General features: G+C 41.9%; 2 protein-coding genes across 3 annotated transcripts in view; one reads left to right on the top strand and one right to left on the bottom strand.

The window, feature by feature from the left end:
• The window catches only part of LOC117144875 (neuroligin 4-like), a 40,215-nt gene extending 24,600 nt beyond the window's left edge, over positions 1 to 15,615 (bottom strand). Inside the window, exons 1-10 of one of the 2 annotated variants that reach the window (XM_033310283.1) lie at positions 15,461 to 15,615; positions 13,757 to 14,274; positions 8,934 to 9,358; positions 8,390 to 8,607; positions 7,734 to 7,883; positions 7,173 to 7,606; positions 6,427 to 6,810; positions 3,602 to 4,035; positions 3,096 to 3,214; positions 202 to 516 (exon numbers count right to left, since the gene is read on the bottom strand). In XM_033310283.1, coding sequence (XP_033166174.1) covers positions 202 to 516; positions 3,096 to 3,214; positions 3,602 to 4,035; positions 6,427 to 6,810; positions 7,173 to 7,606; positions 7,734 to 7,883; positions 8,390 to 8,607; positions 8,934 to 9,184 — 2,305 coding nt within the window. In that variant the 5' untranslated portion in view covers positions 9,185 to 9,358; positions 13,757 to 14,274; positions 15,461 to 15,615. Of the gene's footprint in view, positions 1 to 201; positions 517 to 3,095; positions 3,215 to 3,601; positions 4,036 to 6,426; positions 6,811 to 7,172; positions 7,607 to 7,733; positions 7,884 to 8,389; positions 8,608 to 8,933; positions 9,359 to 13,756; positions 14,275 to 15,460 lie in introns of those variants that run through there. The other variant, XM_033310284.1, reaches the window with a different exon arrangement.
• On the top strand, positions 10,647 to 12,463 carry LOC117144876 (uncharacterized oxidoreductase YjmC). Its single transcript, XM_033310286.1, has one exon. The coding sequence runs from the start codon at positions 10,716 to 10,718 to the stop codon at positions 12,108 to 12,110; it is 1,395 nt and encodes a 464-aa protein (XP_033166177.1). The 5' UTR covers positions 10,647 to 10,715; the 3' UTR covers positions 12,111 to 12,463.
• Positions 15,616 to 16,928: the final 1,313 nt, after the last annotated feature.

Raw genomic sequence — 16,928 nt, forward strand, 5'->3', positions numbered from 1 at the left:
GGGCCAAAAGGGACGAAGCCGAAATACGAAATACAATCTACAAAGGCGATAGGCGTTATTCCTTTGGGCTCGGTTTGCCGTTTTGCGATGGTCTTATTTGTTGTTTTTAGGTATTTAAGTGACAGTGACAAGCCGCAGCGAGCGTACAAATGCGTGTCTGTGTTTGTTTTCAGCATAAGATTTTAGGAGGAGGCTACTTACCGCCCAATATGCCGTTCAAATAGGCCGAGCCGTTCAGGCCCCGTCCCTTCTTCATCATCAATTGCTCATCGACGAGCAGGAGGCGGGATGAGGACGACGACGAGGATGAGGAGCCAGTTGCTCCGGCGGCTGTCGATATGCCAAACGGATCCGGTTTAACGGGTCCCTCGTACAGGTCCATATCGTCGTGATTGCGGAACAGATTGTGCCGGGCTATCACATCCTCCATACCGGCGCGATGGAGCTCCGGTATCAGGCGCAGCCAAATCGAGAGTTGATGGGCCCGAAAGTGATTCTTAATGCGCGGCTTCATTCCTGGAATTTAAAGAGTATTCCGGTGAGTTGCTTGCAGGGCGGAAAACAAAAAGGGAGGGCAGTGTAAACATCTTCATTTTCATTTCCACAGTGTGACAGATATCAAAAGACACACACGCACACACACACGAAGCATGCATGCAAATAGCCCTAATGCTAAACTATTCCATTTGGCCGTTGCCTTTGCTTTTGGGCCATTTTCGAGTCATTTGCATGCCAAAAAGGTGAGCGACAGACACTTGGCTCAATTGGGGCCAGGACCTCCTCCGTCTGGATCTTTGGGCCACATAAGCTGCACCCTCATTTCCCGGACTTGATGTCTTGTTTACTTTGGCGGGGTAAAAGCGACATAACTGTTTAATTTTTAATGGCCCCCCAGCTATTCCTTCTAAAAGTCGAGCTCTTGCACTACGAGGAAATCGGTGTATCCTTGAAAGAATGTGTTACCAACAGCATATGGACTTATATTAAAAGGAATGATCCATTTATAAAATGGTAAAAATATCCTAAAGTCTGCAGCAAAACGGGTTGTCTACCCTGTTTTTCTCATAGTGTAGACTAATAAACCCGATTTTTTTAGAAAACTGGGCTGCAAAAAAGTGGAGTCTCGTAACCTACTCCTTTTGAGAGTAAACAGGTGAAAGTTTAGCACTGCTCTCCACAGCTGCACGTATTTATAAATTTCTGAAAGGCAAAAGAATTACTCTCAAATATGCAGAAAGCTTTCGTTCACCTTTGAACTTTCGATCCCAACGAACGGGGGGCATTTATAAGAACATATGATGGCTGGGCGAAGGACCTTCCTGCAATCGTGAATCGGAAGTGCAAATCCGATATCCCAATAAATATTGCATGCATAATTTTCGCAACAGTACTTTCATACAAGCCGGATTTTACATAAGATATGCTTATAGTTCGAGCAATATATTTGCGTACAAGTGTATTTGGGCACATATGAGTGTCAGCTGCGCTTGTGTGCGGGAGATCCTTTTGTGCCAGCTCCCCCAACAAACATTATTTGATTTCGATTTCAGTTTCCTGGCGTATCGAATGAAAACTGTGTCCGCCACTCCACGGCGGAATCCTTTCAACTTGCTTATGTAAAGTAGAAGGATGGGCGCTACTATGCTGTATAGAATGTCAGCTGTCGCTGTGTGTCGTTTCAATTAAAATCAGGCGAAAAGAGGAAAATGCAGAGTGAAGGAGGCGAACGCTCTACATGAGCGCAGACATATCTTTTGATACGTTTCGCATCGTCCTTCAATGCTCACATGTGCGTAAAGTGCGTGTCGGCAGGATTTCACCTCCACTAAAAATATAAAAACGCCATTCTCGTGTGTACAATGCGAAAATCCATTGCCATAACCTGCGCGTAATTTCTATAAAGCGTTAAGCGCGCGAATCTGTCGCTATCTTCGTCAAAGCTTTTTTAGCTTATTTGTTTGTCGAGTGGGTATACCGATTTTTGCAGAGCTCCAAAATATATTATGCCATTTTTTAAAAATTTATATATATTGCGAGTTTATCTGCATTTGCATGAGCTGAACAGATAAATTTTCAGTACAATGTACTGGTATCAATTCATAATTTGAGGGATAGAGTAAAATATTTAACAATTTGAATACAAGCTTGCAGGCGAATTTATGCACAATTTAGGGTATCTGATAATCGCGACATTATGCAAATAGCTTGTCCCCTCTTTTTTGTATTTTTCAACATGCTTCCGTCGCGTCCGCGCACAAAAGGTGTGAAAAATTTGAAATTAATAACATTTTCGTACGTTTGACACGAGAACGGCAACGGTGCCATTTTAACGCACACATAAAGCTTTATGCCCCTTTGGAGCCTCTCGCCTTCCCCCCAGGAGTTCAGCCCCTCACCGCTCACTTCAGGTCATGTTTCGACAATCTCTGGGCGTTTTGATTGCCCTTCATCTACCAGGTGGCTTCGCTGTTCTCCTCTTGGTGGGGCTGATGGTGTGATGCTTTTTTCCACTTACATTTCCTTCAAGTACTTGTGTGTTAACTCCCTCGTTTTTTTGCAAACCCCTCCAAGCCGCCCCTCCAATTTGTTGTTGTAAGCAAGCAAAGCATGCTCGGGCAGTGCCTTCTTTAAAATTCAAATTAAATTTGATTCTCCCTGTTTTTTTTTTTTTGCAGCTGGTTGTGTGTGCTTAGGTTATTCTTGGTATTTTTGGGAATTTGTAGCTTTTATTTGGCATGGATTCCATGAATTCTTTTTACTGCAAGCCAAAGTAGCCATACAGCATTTTGATGGCGTTCTTGGAGTGAGCGAATTATAAGAAATGGTTTTGAGCTTGAGCCACTTGCATATTAACAAGCAACGGAAATTCCATTTAAAAATATCGCCTTATTGAAAAGGAAAATGCAAGTAAAGTCGTTCAAAGGCATTAAACTTTTAAATAGTTTTCCTCTGCCACAGGCAAACAAACAAACGAACAACCATTTCGTTAGAAGCTTACAAAAAGATTTCTGTTTGAACCATTCACACAAAAACATGGAAAGTGCTCTGGTTGGCGGCGGTTGTGGGGGAAAGTGGGAAACTTTCTTCTGACTCACCTATTTCCAAATACTTCTGATGCAGCGGATCATAATTTTCCCAGGTGATGCTGCGAAAGCGGTTGCGCTCCTTTGAAACCGGCAGCGACGAGTCCTGGCGGTGGTGTTCATTGGGATTGCTGGAAACAGAAAGAAAATGTGGAAAATGCGCTGTCATCAAATTGTTAGGCACATTAGATAATGCATTCTTCATAACAATGGTAGCTTTCAAGGAAAAGGAGTTCATTCATATAAGCATTTTTAAATTGCATGCATTTAGTAATCCAGAATAATATATTTAGTTTTTCCCTTTCTTTTGCTGGGAGTGTTGTTTGGTGGTAATCATATATTTCCCCCCAGAAACTTCAACACTAATGCGATGATGGAAAGTAGACAGCGTGACTTTTTTTTCCCTCAGTGCATAAGTTAGACGTTTAAGTGGGACTTAAAAGTGCCGAACGGACGGACAGCCGGTGTCCTAAGACTACTCAGGAGCACTTTCAGCGTGCAAAGCTCCCTCAACTTACCCGGTGCGAGCAAAGTTGGTCCAGAATATCATCACCGCCTCGGAAAGAGCCGTCTCCGATTTGGTGTAGTTCTGCGGAAAGTGACTAAAGCCGTCGACCAGTGGGGCGCCGAAAATGTAGGGCAAGTCCTCGCCGTGCACAGTGCCCATCCTCTGGGGATAGTCGCCGTCCTTTGTCTGGTAATCGAACACGTAAAAGTAGCACCGACCGGATGGCTGAGTGGAGCCCGCCGAGGTCGAGGCAGCCGCATTTGCACCCGCCGACCCAGCGGGCGAGGATGAGCTGACCGGCGGTGGGGAATTGGCTGCCAGGATATCACCAGCCCGCACAATCGGTGCCACAAACTGGGCATCGGATAGGGCGGCCACAGCCGTATCGCGGGTATTGATCGGATGCTGCGAGGTGCGATCCCAATCCGTGTACTCGTTGACGATCTGCGGGGCAGAAGGATATACATTTTAGATTTCGCATTCAAAAGCTGGAACACTTAACTAATCTTATAGAGCAATGCCTTGAAAACATAAACCATCTTAGGAAAATAGAAATCTAAAGTTGTAAATAGTAACAAGGGGAATATATTCTAAGGGATGTCTAATAAATTGTCCTAAAGATAAACTTAGATCAAAGAACAGTTTAACTTGATTAAATAATTACGTAGGCGACAGAAAAAATAATTCGCTTTACGGGAATATTTTCATGGCCAATAAATGTAACCAACTTTTTTGTCTGATCTAAAGCTTTAAAGTGTTGCCCAATTTCTAGAAGCAACGTCAGGTGTTGTTGGCCCTTTTTGGATTAACCGAATTTTCAGATGCCGCTCCTGTTTTTGTTGCTTTTTTTTTCAGAGTGTATGAGGGCGAGGGGAATTTTAGATTTGCATTGGCTGCATGTGTGCCAAGTCAAATCCTGGCTGGATTACAAGCGGATTGCAACTGTTTGCAGTCCTTGTTTGCGGTGGCCATTCGCCACCGCAAAACGAGCATGAGGGGGACTTGTTACCACCACTATGATTATTTCTGCCCAGCGTGTGTGTGGAAAATAAACGACCGCAAAATGCATCTGTAAAATCGATGTCATGCATAATTTAGAAAACCCATCATAAAGAAGAAAACAACAAAAAAATATGGAGCTGAAACGGATTCTAACAATTGTGTGTGCGGAATACATTTACATCGTTATTCGAATAACCAGGTTCAGCATTTATTTTTCGGGCAGAGTATTGATTTCGTTGGAAGAGCGGAAATCAGTTTTGGGTCTTTTACTTTTTGTAGTATCAAAAAAAATATTTGATTAGTCATGATTGGATCTCGACTGCGGATGCCGGTCGGGCCTGAACTGTGACCTATATAAATTGAGCTTTATGAAGTATAAAGAGTGGGATTGCGCTGCGGTTGTACAAAAGTATAATGAAGTAAAATAAATACGGACTTAAGCGGTATAATCGTGATATATGCCCCGGCAATTTACGACTTCTTGATAAATGTATACGTGTGAATAAATATATATATCTGCACCCCATTCACGGTGCGTATGTGTGTGTGTGTTAATGCGGCTAGCGGTGGCCGAGCCTGAGGTTCAGATACAGATACAAATATAGCTACGGATTCAGATTCAGATGCGGATTCAGTTCCAGTTTCAGACGTCGACTGGTGACGGTTGTCGTTGGATGCTTTCTCTGCTTTCTCCGCTGTTTGCTGTGATTTGGGTTAAGTGCTGCTTGTGCGCTTTTAAGTAGGTACATGTGTGTCTGTATACGTGTATGTACACTCCGTACGTTAGTGTATGTGCATTCGCGTCAGTATGTGTCTGTGTGTGTGCCTATGTCCTTGCGCACATTTGCCAAATAAAGCGTGTTAATGTTTTGGCAGCAATGGCGTGTTAACTGCCTTCCATTTCGCTCGCTTGCACAAAACAAAAATAAAAACAAAAAGCCAGCAAGAGAGCATAAAATAAATACACCCACACACTCACACAACAGCCAAGTAGCAAATGTAAAAAATTTTTAAAGGTTGAAAATGCCCTGAAACATGAGACTGATGTATTTATGTATGCATGCAAGTGTATCTGTTTGAGTGGCGAATGTTACCCATACGCAACGTGGAATTATAATTACACTCGCACACACTTAAACAGAGTACCAACTTTTAAAAACTTTTTTTTTTCAGTTGCAGCCGTTGTTGCTATTTGTGCTTTGGCTCTAGAAGTGTTTGCTTTCAGCCAATTACCCAAGGGAAAATATGAACTTTTGTGCCACCTCAAAAGGGGTATTTTAATCGTGTTAAAGGATTAGAATCAAAGTCAATTGCAAGGTATTAAATCGAAACGGGTCATTGCTACATTTGGCGTCCCTTTAGTCTTTTAAATATAGACGCTGTTCCTCTTAGCCTTGTTAATTTATCAAATTAGTAAACGGGAACAATTTTGGAAGAAACAACAAAATGTTTGCATCTTAAATGTGTTGCATAAAATGGCTGAGTTGGATTAAATTTGCATAAGCAGCCATAAGTCTAGTCAGTGCTTAATTTGCATATAAAATATTCAAAGCGAAGAGAAATGGCAAGAAAAATAGATGATTCACTGGAGCGCACCATATTTCTTTCATCTGCCAACTGTCTATAAAGTTTTCACTCGCAAACTTTTTAAGTTAAAAAGCAAATGGTCAGATAAAGGCAATAATTAAGCTTTAACTGATGGCAGACAAGAAGAACATATAACGTCGATGGGAGGGAAAAGAAAAATCTGATGAACAAAATTTATGGCCACATCGCAGACATGGCATTCCCAATAAAGATTTATATTTAAATAGTATAAGGAAATTTACTCACCGTATAGAAAATCTCGTTGAGGTGATAATTGTAGGCGTTGCGGACGTAGGTACGGATAATTTTATCGCGTCTCTCGCCCTCGAATCCATTTTGTATATCGTGGGCACTGAAGCGCCAAATCGATTCGCCCGTAACGACGCCAAACAGGACGTCATAGTGACCGCCCATGTTCATCGTTCCGGCCCCGCCGCCGCCGAAATATCCACCGCCGAACGCCGATCCGGAGCCACCGCCTCCTCCGCCACCGGCCCCGCCTCCTTGTCCGCCACCACCTCCGGCGGACGACTGGAAGCCGGAGTCCGCTGACGAGCGCCTCGAGTTGCGCGCCATTAAATCATCGATATCGAGATTGGAATGCCCGGGTCGTATGACAACGCCATCAACCTAAATTGAAATCGAGGAGGGCAAAGGAATCGCTAGTAAGTGACAGGAGTAGTGGTCCTTCAAGGACGAGGAGCGGGGTGCGTAAGTAAGTAATAAAGTCCATTGAAGCGAGGACCGAACAAAGAGAGCAAGTGCCACAAAAAGCGAAATCAATGACTTCAAATGAGTGCCCTGAGTGGACTAACTCTTTGCATCAAATGGCATTACGTTTCTTTTAGGTTTTAGTTTTTTCGTAATGGCTTGACTATGAATTTAAATTATCGTAATAAATTAGTTTGAAGTAGTAATATCTTCAATTAATATTTAATTAACTTGTGTTCTTTTTTAGTAGCAAAAGAAAGCTGTATTGATTTATGACTTACCGATGGCCCGAAGGATGTGAGAAAATTGGGAGCCTGAATGTCGGCCAAGTAGAGGTCCTCCAGGGGCACATCCCTCAGACAATCGACAATCTGCTCGTGGTGCCGATTGATGTCATCGGGAATGGTGCAGTTCACCTCCTTGGCCAGCTTGATGGCGAATAGTACTGGATCCTCGACCAGGGCCCACGATGAGTACGCCGATCCTGACATGAGAATAGCCCGGTGGAAGAGACCACGGACCATCGTAGGCGAGGTCATCAGGTAATTAATACAGGCTGCACCCGTTCCATGACCCGCCAACGTCACCGAATTGGGATCTCCGCCAAACTTTTGGATATTCTGCTGGATCCAATGAAGGGCGGCCATCTGGTCCATCAGCCCATAGTTGGCCACTCTGGCATGGGCATGTGGATTGGGATTGGCGTTGAGGAAACCTGACAAATAATTAGGAGTATTAAATATATTTCCAAAACCTACACATTATAAGGGAAATTAAAATGTGGATTTCAGAGGTAAATCTTAACAGGAAACTTATATATTTTTTTATAAACTTTTGATTACCCAATATTCCTAGTCGGTAGTTGAGTGTTACCACCACAACTTCCCCGTAGCTCGCCAGGACACTGCCGTCGTAAGGATTTCCGCTGCTCCACTCGAAGGACTCGCCGTGTATGAACACAATCACCGGCAACTTCTTCTCATTGGCCCCGGCTGGAAAAATATAAAAAAAGGAATGAATAAAACGTTGTGTCAGCCGTGTTGCAATCAAGATACAAATATATTAATCCAGTTTTTTTTCTCTATTTGTTGTATTTTTTGAAACTTGTGATAGCGCGTTTTTCCCTTTCAACACACCGCCAAGTGCCCGAGAGCGCTCATGACCCATTAAACGTTTCCGATTGCGTGCAAAGCGGATTTTGCCAGCACTCCGGCGGTGGAATCGCTTCAGATTAGCGATTCCCATGGATCCGGCTCGTCCAGGGATTGTGAGCTTAGTGGGGTGGCTCCTGCGATAAGGTTTGCGCAGTGGTTACGTGAGCTCTGGCTTTTCTTTTGCGTAGAAATTATTGGCATTACGTGGCGTACTATTAATCTTAATTAATTGAATTTAAATGAGATTTATGTGCAGCTCTTTGTGCTTCAATAGCGACTGGCCATGTTTGTGGGTATTTTTCCAGCGCAGTTGTAGATTCTTAAAGTAAATATTCAGCACTTACCATTGACCGGCGAGAACACATTTAGGTACAGGCAATCCTCGGACTGGTTTTCCAGAAAGGGCAGCAATCTCTTCAAGTACTCCAGGCGACCCTTGGGCATCTTCTCCAGCGCCGCCGTCTCATTTTGGATATTGGGCAAACGCTGCGGACACACGGGACTGTATTTATCCGATATCCGGATGCCGTCCCAAGGCGCTGGTGCTCTCGTGGGACTAAACCTGGATAATAGAGATTGAGTACTTTATTTTAACTTTTTAAAATATGAAGGCCTTAGGCATAGTACAGCTAAAATATGAAATAAATGGAGGATAAAAGCACTCATCCTAAGCAATAAAAGATAATTCTACTTTTAAATTGAAATTGAGATTATTGCCTTTTTTTAAAAGATTTATGGGTAAATATAGCCATGATGCTGAATTTATTTGAATTTTAATTCAGTAAGAGTACTTATAATTTTATTTGTCTTATTAAGATCTTGAGATTTATAAAGTACACGCAATTAAATCTGCCCCTTTTACATAAAGACGCTTAACAAATCTCTTACCGATTTTGTTTGGTGGGAGGCGTTGCATATGGCACGCCCAGGAAGACCTCAACGGATCGCAGGAAGCGAAAGCTGTCCAGGGGCAGGATGAGTCCATGAAGTCGGCCATAGCGCGTCTGGACGATGCGGTGGCCCAGGCGGGCGCCCTTGTAGATGTCCGCCGTGGAGGCCCCGGCACAGTCCATCCAGCCAATGAGGACTGTAGGAAGCAGCAGGAGCCGCAGCAACAGCAGCAGCTGACTTTCCCCCATCCTGTCACAGTGGAGCTTCACGTTGTGCGACCTGAGCGAGCTATTGTTAAACTGTCTTCACCTATTTCGATGTGGCTCTGGATTGACGCGACTTCTTTCTGATCATCTAGACTATCTGTGCTGAAGGGCTGGGATGACGAGACTAGCTGACAGCTGACTGGATTTCATCGTGATCTAGAAAATTCAAAGTCAGCGGTAAGTAAAGTATAACTGTTCGGCTTATTCCCCATATCTGGTTTATTTTTAAGTAATATATAATTAAGAGAAATATTTAATTTCTGTCTTTTATTAGTTCTTATATCCTTATATCTGCATAAAATAATGTTTGCAATTTAAATATTTCTGATTCTGGTACCATAGGGGCCAAGTTCTATATTTTAATTACTATAGACTTGTCTGATTTCTTTGTATTTCATTATTTCTGTGCCAAACTCAATAATGAATTGTTCGGTAAACAAATCGATTTTTACAGATTAAATAAACCGTTTCTGTATTTATTGTGAATAACACAAAGTAGACATTTATGCATGTGATTTCCGTGTCATAAGCAATTAATAGGGTAATATGCATTATTTATTAATGGAGATATGGTAGCCTGATAAAAAGTAAACTAAAGATATTAAAAAAGCTTTTTGTTTGGTTAATAAATCCAGATCCCAACTGTTGACTAATTCAATCATCTTTTTCACCGATAGCCATGAAAACTAATTGGTCGTTTATTATCATGAATATGAAATGCAAGCGAACTATATTTACATTCCATATTAAACCATTAGCTACATACAAAAAAAAAAAAAAAGAAGACAGTGTTAAATTAAAGTGCTGTTTTATTTTTATGTGAATCCAGTTGGCGGCCATATAAATAAACAAGGTCACCGTCACATTTTCCACATCCCGTGAACACTGAATTTTCATCTGGTAACGTTAAAATGTATCTGTATCCGTACATGTATGTATCTGCTTGGTGTTTGCTGGCTCAAGGTTACTTTACACATCCTTAACTGTGCCAGTGCAATTTGTGTGCATTTTTAAGCTTTTACATCCATCGCATTTGTTTTCCCTTTTTGACTTTACCCTGCTTATTTGTGTCCTGATATTTCGTTGTTTCTGCGCTGACAATTCAAGTACGCACAGCGAGTGGTGAATGCGAAAGTAGCTCATTTGGATATGTACACTTATTTGTAAAAATGTATCTTTTGTATATCTCATATGCGAAATGTGAGCTGTTACCAAGAGCTACCCGTAGGGAAGCAATGGAATGCAAAGGGGTTTGTTTGAAAATGTTTCCTGTACATTTTTTGTTTGCATATCCACTAATATGTAAGTATTATGTAAGTACATTTTGTATATATAAATTAATACGAGCAAAATTAATAATCAAACTTGTGAGCAGAATTAAATTCTATAAAAGCAAATGTAATTAACAATTTACATAGTTCGGAACTCATTATACCTTAGACAAATACAACAAACTCTACAGGAACATATACTTAGAAAATAAGATAACACTCGTTTAGCAAACGCTGAGAAAATGAGGGTAGTGGCCAACTTTTTGGATTCCCTTCGAAAGGTGCGGCTCAAGTTGTCCACGGAAAAGCTTGTCAACAGTAATCAAACGCCAAACAGCACGGCAGCCACTGAAAATGAGCGTAAGTGGCTCCAGAAGTCCAGTATTGGGATAGACCATACGGAGGTCCCTCAAAATACACCAGCTGGATCCGATCAGATGTGGCATAATATCAAGAGGGTGCTGCTGATGTGTGGCGGGGAGAAGCAAGCAGGGGGATTTGAGGATGCGGAACGGCCGAAGGATTCCAGCGGGCTGGTTGATGTCCTGGAGGCCCAGAGATTCGTTAGCCAGGTGTTCTCAGCCATGCAGGTGCCCAAACAGGCGGCCAGTGAGATGGCCGATGCATTGATAGCCGCGGATTATATGGGACAGCGTTCCATGGGCATCCATAGATTGCCCTCAATTGCGGCAGATCTACTGAATTGCACTGTTGCTGGTGACGCCACACCGGGAATCGTGTCCGAAAAGAAAGCCATCGCCTTAGTGGATGGCCACAATGCACCTGGACCCGTCGTGGCCAACTTTTGCATGGATCTGGCCCTGCAAAAGGCCCGGGAAGTGGGCATCGGCTGGGTTTCGGCTCGCAGTTCGAACTGCATTGGATTTGCCTCATGGTATGCCTGTCAAGCGCTGGAACAGCGAATGATTGGTCTGTGCATGACGAATGCTGCTCCAACTCTGGTGCCTGCTGGTGGAATCGAACCCATTCTGGGGGAAAACCCAATTGCCTGTGCCGCTTCCGGTGTCCATGAACAATTTGTGGCTGATTTTGGTATGGCGGCCTGTTCGGTGGATGAACTGGAGCTATCCTATTGCAATGGCTGGTCAAAGGAAGTGCCCAAATTAGTGGCTTTGGATAGAAATGGCAAGGAGACCACATCAACGGAGGAGGCCTTGAGGGCCCAAAGAATCCGAGCCTTACAGCCGGAGTACAAGGGTTTTGGCCTGGCTGCCGCAGTGGATATTCTGTGCGGCGTGATGACAGGTGCTCGATATGCAAATCAAATCCAGCGTCGTGGCGTCTATAGTACGGAAAATGCTCCGGCGAATCTGGGCCAAGTTTATGTGGCCATCGATCCGATGCGTTTTTGTCCCTCCTTCGAGGACAGATTGGCCGATTTCCACCGGCTGTTGAGACAAGCAATGCCCAGCAAGTTGGGAAAACCACCGATGGTACCGGGTGACAAGGAGCTGCAACACATGAAGATGGTCGACGAACAGGGAGGACTCACAATGTCTCCCTGCACTCTGTCAGTTCTGGACGAACTGGCCACAGAGTTTGACATCGAACCTTTGAAGATGAAGGCCAATAAATCAGAAGGTGCAAGTATGCCTGAAGAATTGCCATTGCTATAATCAAATCTGGCCAAGTCTAGTTTAGCTTGCGTGTTTGTGAAAAGTTTGAACCTCGTGAAACACCGATTTATTTAGTTAACTTGAAATAATTATAAGTAAAGTTTAATTCACGCAAAATGTATGCTTAAAATCAGAAGCGAATAGCACATCAAATTTTTAACTGGTACTGTTCACAATCCTTTTGGTCTAGTGGGCACATATTCCGATTTTTTGAATAGCACCAATGCAAATTATGCATGGATCAATACTGGAAAATATCAATTAGACATTTACAAACCTTGATCAAAATAACATTTTGCTCGTAAATACAAACAAAAAGCTGCGGTAAAGTAAAACAAGAACCCGTTAAATAATTGATAAATATATAGGAATTTATATTAAATTCCATTTTATTCATTTTAAAGTGTTGAACTAATATGAGCTAGTAATTTCAATAAATTAAAAATGTAGACTAAATGTGGTAAATGGATATCACAAAAACTACCTCTCCTATTAAAGTTCAATAACATTCGCTATTGGTATAGACTCTTAAAACTTGAAAGTATAACAATTTTAATTTAATTTAAATTCAGACTCGCTATCCTCTGCGTTGAAATGAAGTGAAGGCAAAGTTCGCGAAAATAAATGTTCAAAGTTCGTTTAGCAAATGTTCACGTCTGAAATAGCAAAGAATGGGGTAAATTTCAAGTGGATTCCTGCCCGTCGACTAATTATGGAGCGTTAAAATATTCAAAAGTTCAAAACAAGCTCGTCTTTCTTCGTCTGCCGGCGTTTATTTGCGCACGGGAAAAATCTGCATAATTATTTGCGTTAATTTATGCACTCTTCGGGAAACCGAACACACTTTTTTTGGCCAAGTAGCGAAAGGGAGAGCCCAACAGCTGGGCCAACTAAAAATAGCAACTCAGGTGTTTGAGGCGCAATTTCATGTGCGTGTCTGTCATTGCCAAGTATCCAAATCGATATAAAGCCAGATATAAAAGTGGGGGGAGCATAGGAGAAATCATCCCAATCATTGGCAAAATGATTAATATGATATTCTTGCTCATCAGCTTGCGGCCTCGGGGGCGTATGAGTAATAAGCTGAAACTTTTTATGACAGCGAGGTAAATTATGGCCCCCACCCAGCTCTTATAATGTGCGACGTCGTCGCCAGTCGATGGCCCTATTCTTATCCGTATCCGCATCCAAGTTCCTAGAATCTTTCAAGACGCAACACCTGCGACTTATTGAGGTTCTGCGGCTGCCTTTGCGCAACGCACGTGACTGTGGTGTCCTTGTAGCGACATGGATTTAGATCCATGACATCGTAATCGCTTATTACCGTTGCCAATCGCCAGTGCGGAAAGAAAGTGGAAACCGAGCGGGGATGAGGTCCTGGATTTATATATAGACGCTTGGCGTCTCGGTTTTTACTTTGAACTCATTTATCTTCATTGAATTGATTTTATTTTTGTTGACGCCGGGTAAATTAGGAAACAATGTGATTGATCTGAGTAGGGACTGAGTCTTCACCGTGATGGGTAAATCATTCGATGATCTTCCAGGGCAAGTGGACACGATTATTTACTTTTGGCATATCCCAGCTTTGCGAAATTGACATCTTAAGCTTATGGCAGAGCTGCTGTTCCTTCTGCTCGACTTACCACATGAAAGTCACAGACCTATATACACGCATCCATGTATATTGGTGCTGCTCTTATGACTGCTGGCAGGTTTATTGTTTCCACTGTTGGCGAAAATAATCCTCGACTTCGGTTTGCTTGGCTTTTCTTTAACTTTAAGCTCGCGTATCCTTTTTCTCCTCTATTTGACGTATCCGCTTTTATTTTCTTTGTAGGTGTTCACACAATTGCACACGCACTCACTTATGGGTACACATATACTATTGGGAAACCGTTCTGTTGATTTTTCATATATCCTGCACCGAGAAATATTTCATTTCATGTTTTGAAGCGAATTTCAATTGCTTTCACTTTTTACGGGATTCAGCATTTATATTTGCCTTTGTTCGTTGTCGTTGCTTTCCGTTTTTCGATAGATCCTTTGTTATAAATTGATTCGTTGCTACATTTTATTTGTTTAATTTAATTTTTGTTTTTATTTTTACTGGTGATTTTAAACCGGCGCTTTCGTGTATATGCGTTCATATTTTTTTGATGGGCTTCGAATAAATAAGAATGCTTTATTTTTTGTTTTATGTTGTTATTCCACGCTTTTCATTCCGACAGAATTTGCTACCATCCACACGAGATTATTAAGGATTCACAACTTATTTTTTTTGTATTTACTGAGGACTGCGAAAGGACATTTTTATTTTCATAGGAAATTCAAATTAATGAAAAAATTTAAAATTGGCCGAGGCTTAAGAACCATATTTTTTATTATTTTTGGTAAGAGAATTAAGCGGTCAAGTTTTTGACCAATGAAACAAAAAGAGAAAAGTTATAAAGTTATATAAATATTTAATTTCAATAGAAGGACGAAAGCAATTTGACCTACACTTTATGTTATGCAAGTTACAAGAAAATGGAAAGTAAAACTAAAAAAGCAGTTACTAAAAATGAAAACACTTCGAATTGATAAATTAATAAGCTACAAGTGAAGACATATATTATACAAGACAATTGTATTGCTAAATATATAGCGTGAACACCATATGTTTTCGAGTGTGAGCAATATCCAATCACATGCTCAACGAATAACTATGAATAATAGAGCAACGCAATATAACAAGCAATTGTTAGGAATATTTCAGACTGAACTGTCAGCCAAGAGTAGCTAATAACTGGGGGCCCCTGGCCTTAGCTTATTCCAACTTGAACTGTCAACGATTGAAACTTTTGCTTGCCTACTTTTAGGGGTTACGGTGTCGTTGGCGTATGCCTGGCTTAATTATTCCATCCACGGCGATTAAACTTACAAGAGCCTAATTGCATGCAAGTCGTGCAGCGACGATGGAAATAAAGGGGGCATGTAACGTGTTTCCCCCCAAAAAAAGGGGAGCGTCAATGACCGTTAAGTGGAATGTGAGCGACGTGGCTAACTTTATATTCCCATCAAATTTTCATATATTTTTTCTGGATTCTGCAAGCAGTTTTTCTTGGTCGCCTGCCCTGCACAACAAAAAGTGCGAGAGAAGAGAAAAAGCGTAAAATAAATAAGGATGGAGAAATGCCGCAAGGCAGCAGACAAAGGAGATGATGACGCGTCTCTGTAGCGATTTCTTAAGCCTTGGCACACATTTACATTTCACGCACACACAAAGCGTAGATGTGTTTGTCGATTCGCCTTAATTTCGCATAGATAAAAGGAAAACTTCTGCCTGAAACACATTTTCAATTGCTCACATTTACAGCTGGCGATGATACTCTCATACAGCCGCAATCCGTCACACCAACGCACACCAACACACGCGCACGGCGGCTATGAGAGAACGGGACTAAAGGACCAAGTACCGTTGCCACGTGCAAGTTTCCGGCGCCAGAACGTTTTCAGTTGTGTCCACGACGCACGAGTGTATTCCAACGACTGAAGATTCCTTTCGTTGATGGCCAGGCTTCAGACCTCATCGGCAATGTGGGTTAAGCTCCAAAGGTACTGCTCTATTCTCTCCGTGAAGAGAGTGAAAGACCCTGGAAGTGGAACCCATTCAAAGCTCTCTCTCTCTCTCTCTCTTCAATCGAATCAGCTGTTTGCTCCACCCCCGGAAAATCGAGAAAACCCCGTGGAGTAAAAAACCAAAACAACAATAGAGAATTAAGTCAATTTCGCGACGTTCTCTTTTTGTTTTCAAATTCAACCCCCTCAACCGAAACTCTCCTGTTTTTGCGCTTTGATTTTACTTTTCTACGAATTTTATGCCGTCGTTATTACCGTAGTCACATGGCGACAGACCCACTCAGCTTTTATTGGGGCAGGTAATGGTTCCTCGATGCCACTTCCTATTCGATGGATGCAGAGTTTTTATTCCACATTTTAATGGCTTGGTGGGGAAAACAGCGGTACTAACAACATACTCAGGAGTATAAATAATGAAATAACACTTATAATGCATGTGGAAGTCAAAACTTATTTATGTGTCGTGTGCAGAACGAAAGGTTTGTTTATATAAGGCCATTTTATATGGGATTCCTTTATAAAATATATGGGTACACAAACGCCAAATGTTTATTTTAATTATTTAATTTTAATATACATATACAAGTTTTTTATTTAAGGCAAACCAAACATTTTTATTAATAAGGAGCCTTTTTTTATTTAAAGAAATACTTATTTAATTTTGGTATTATTATGAAGAGCAATGCATATGCGCCGAAAAAGTCCAACATTTTTACAAGACTCTTCTTTGAAATGCCGACAAGCTTAAACGCAGAAACTTTGTTATATATTTTGTCCCATAAATCGTTGCGCAGGAAATCTCACACATGGCGGTGGGCAGAACGCTAACAAGAAAAACCAGCTTACCAGCAGCAGATTCGCCAGCCACAACCTCCTTTGTCATCATCAAAAATGCCAAGAGAACCGAAAAGCAACCCAAAAACAACAATGACAACTCCAATGAATGGCGACAAATCAGTTAGCTAAATGTTGCCGAGCCAGGCGTGCGTGCGATATGACCGCAGTTTGTGTGATTCCATCATCGAAAAACCATACCGAAGGCGAAGGACAAAGGGTCCAGGACATAATTGAAAGCGAAAGGCGGCATGGTGAGCTCTGTCGGCCGGGAGGCGGTGAAAAATAACTGGAAATAATTTTCCAACATAAATCCTGGCACGCCCAGTTATTACAGTAATTTCATGATAAATGTCCGATAAA

This window comes from Drosophila mauritiana, chromosome 3R, assembly GCF_004382145.1.
Source record: "Drosophila mauritiana strain mau12 chromosome 3R, ASM438214v1, whole genome shotgun sequence".
NCBI classification, from domain to species: Eukaryota; Metazoa; Arthropoda; class Insecta; order Diptera; family Drosophilidae; genus Drosophila; species Drosophila mauritiana.

Excerpts from the sequence above, each read along its gene's own strand:
- LOC117144876 (XM_033310286.1), top strand. The coding sequence starts at position 10,716 with ATGAGGGTAGTGGCCAACTTTTTGGATTCCCTTCGAAAGGTGCGGCTC.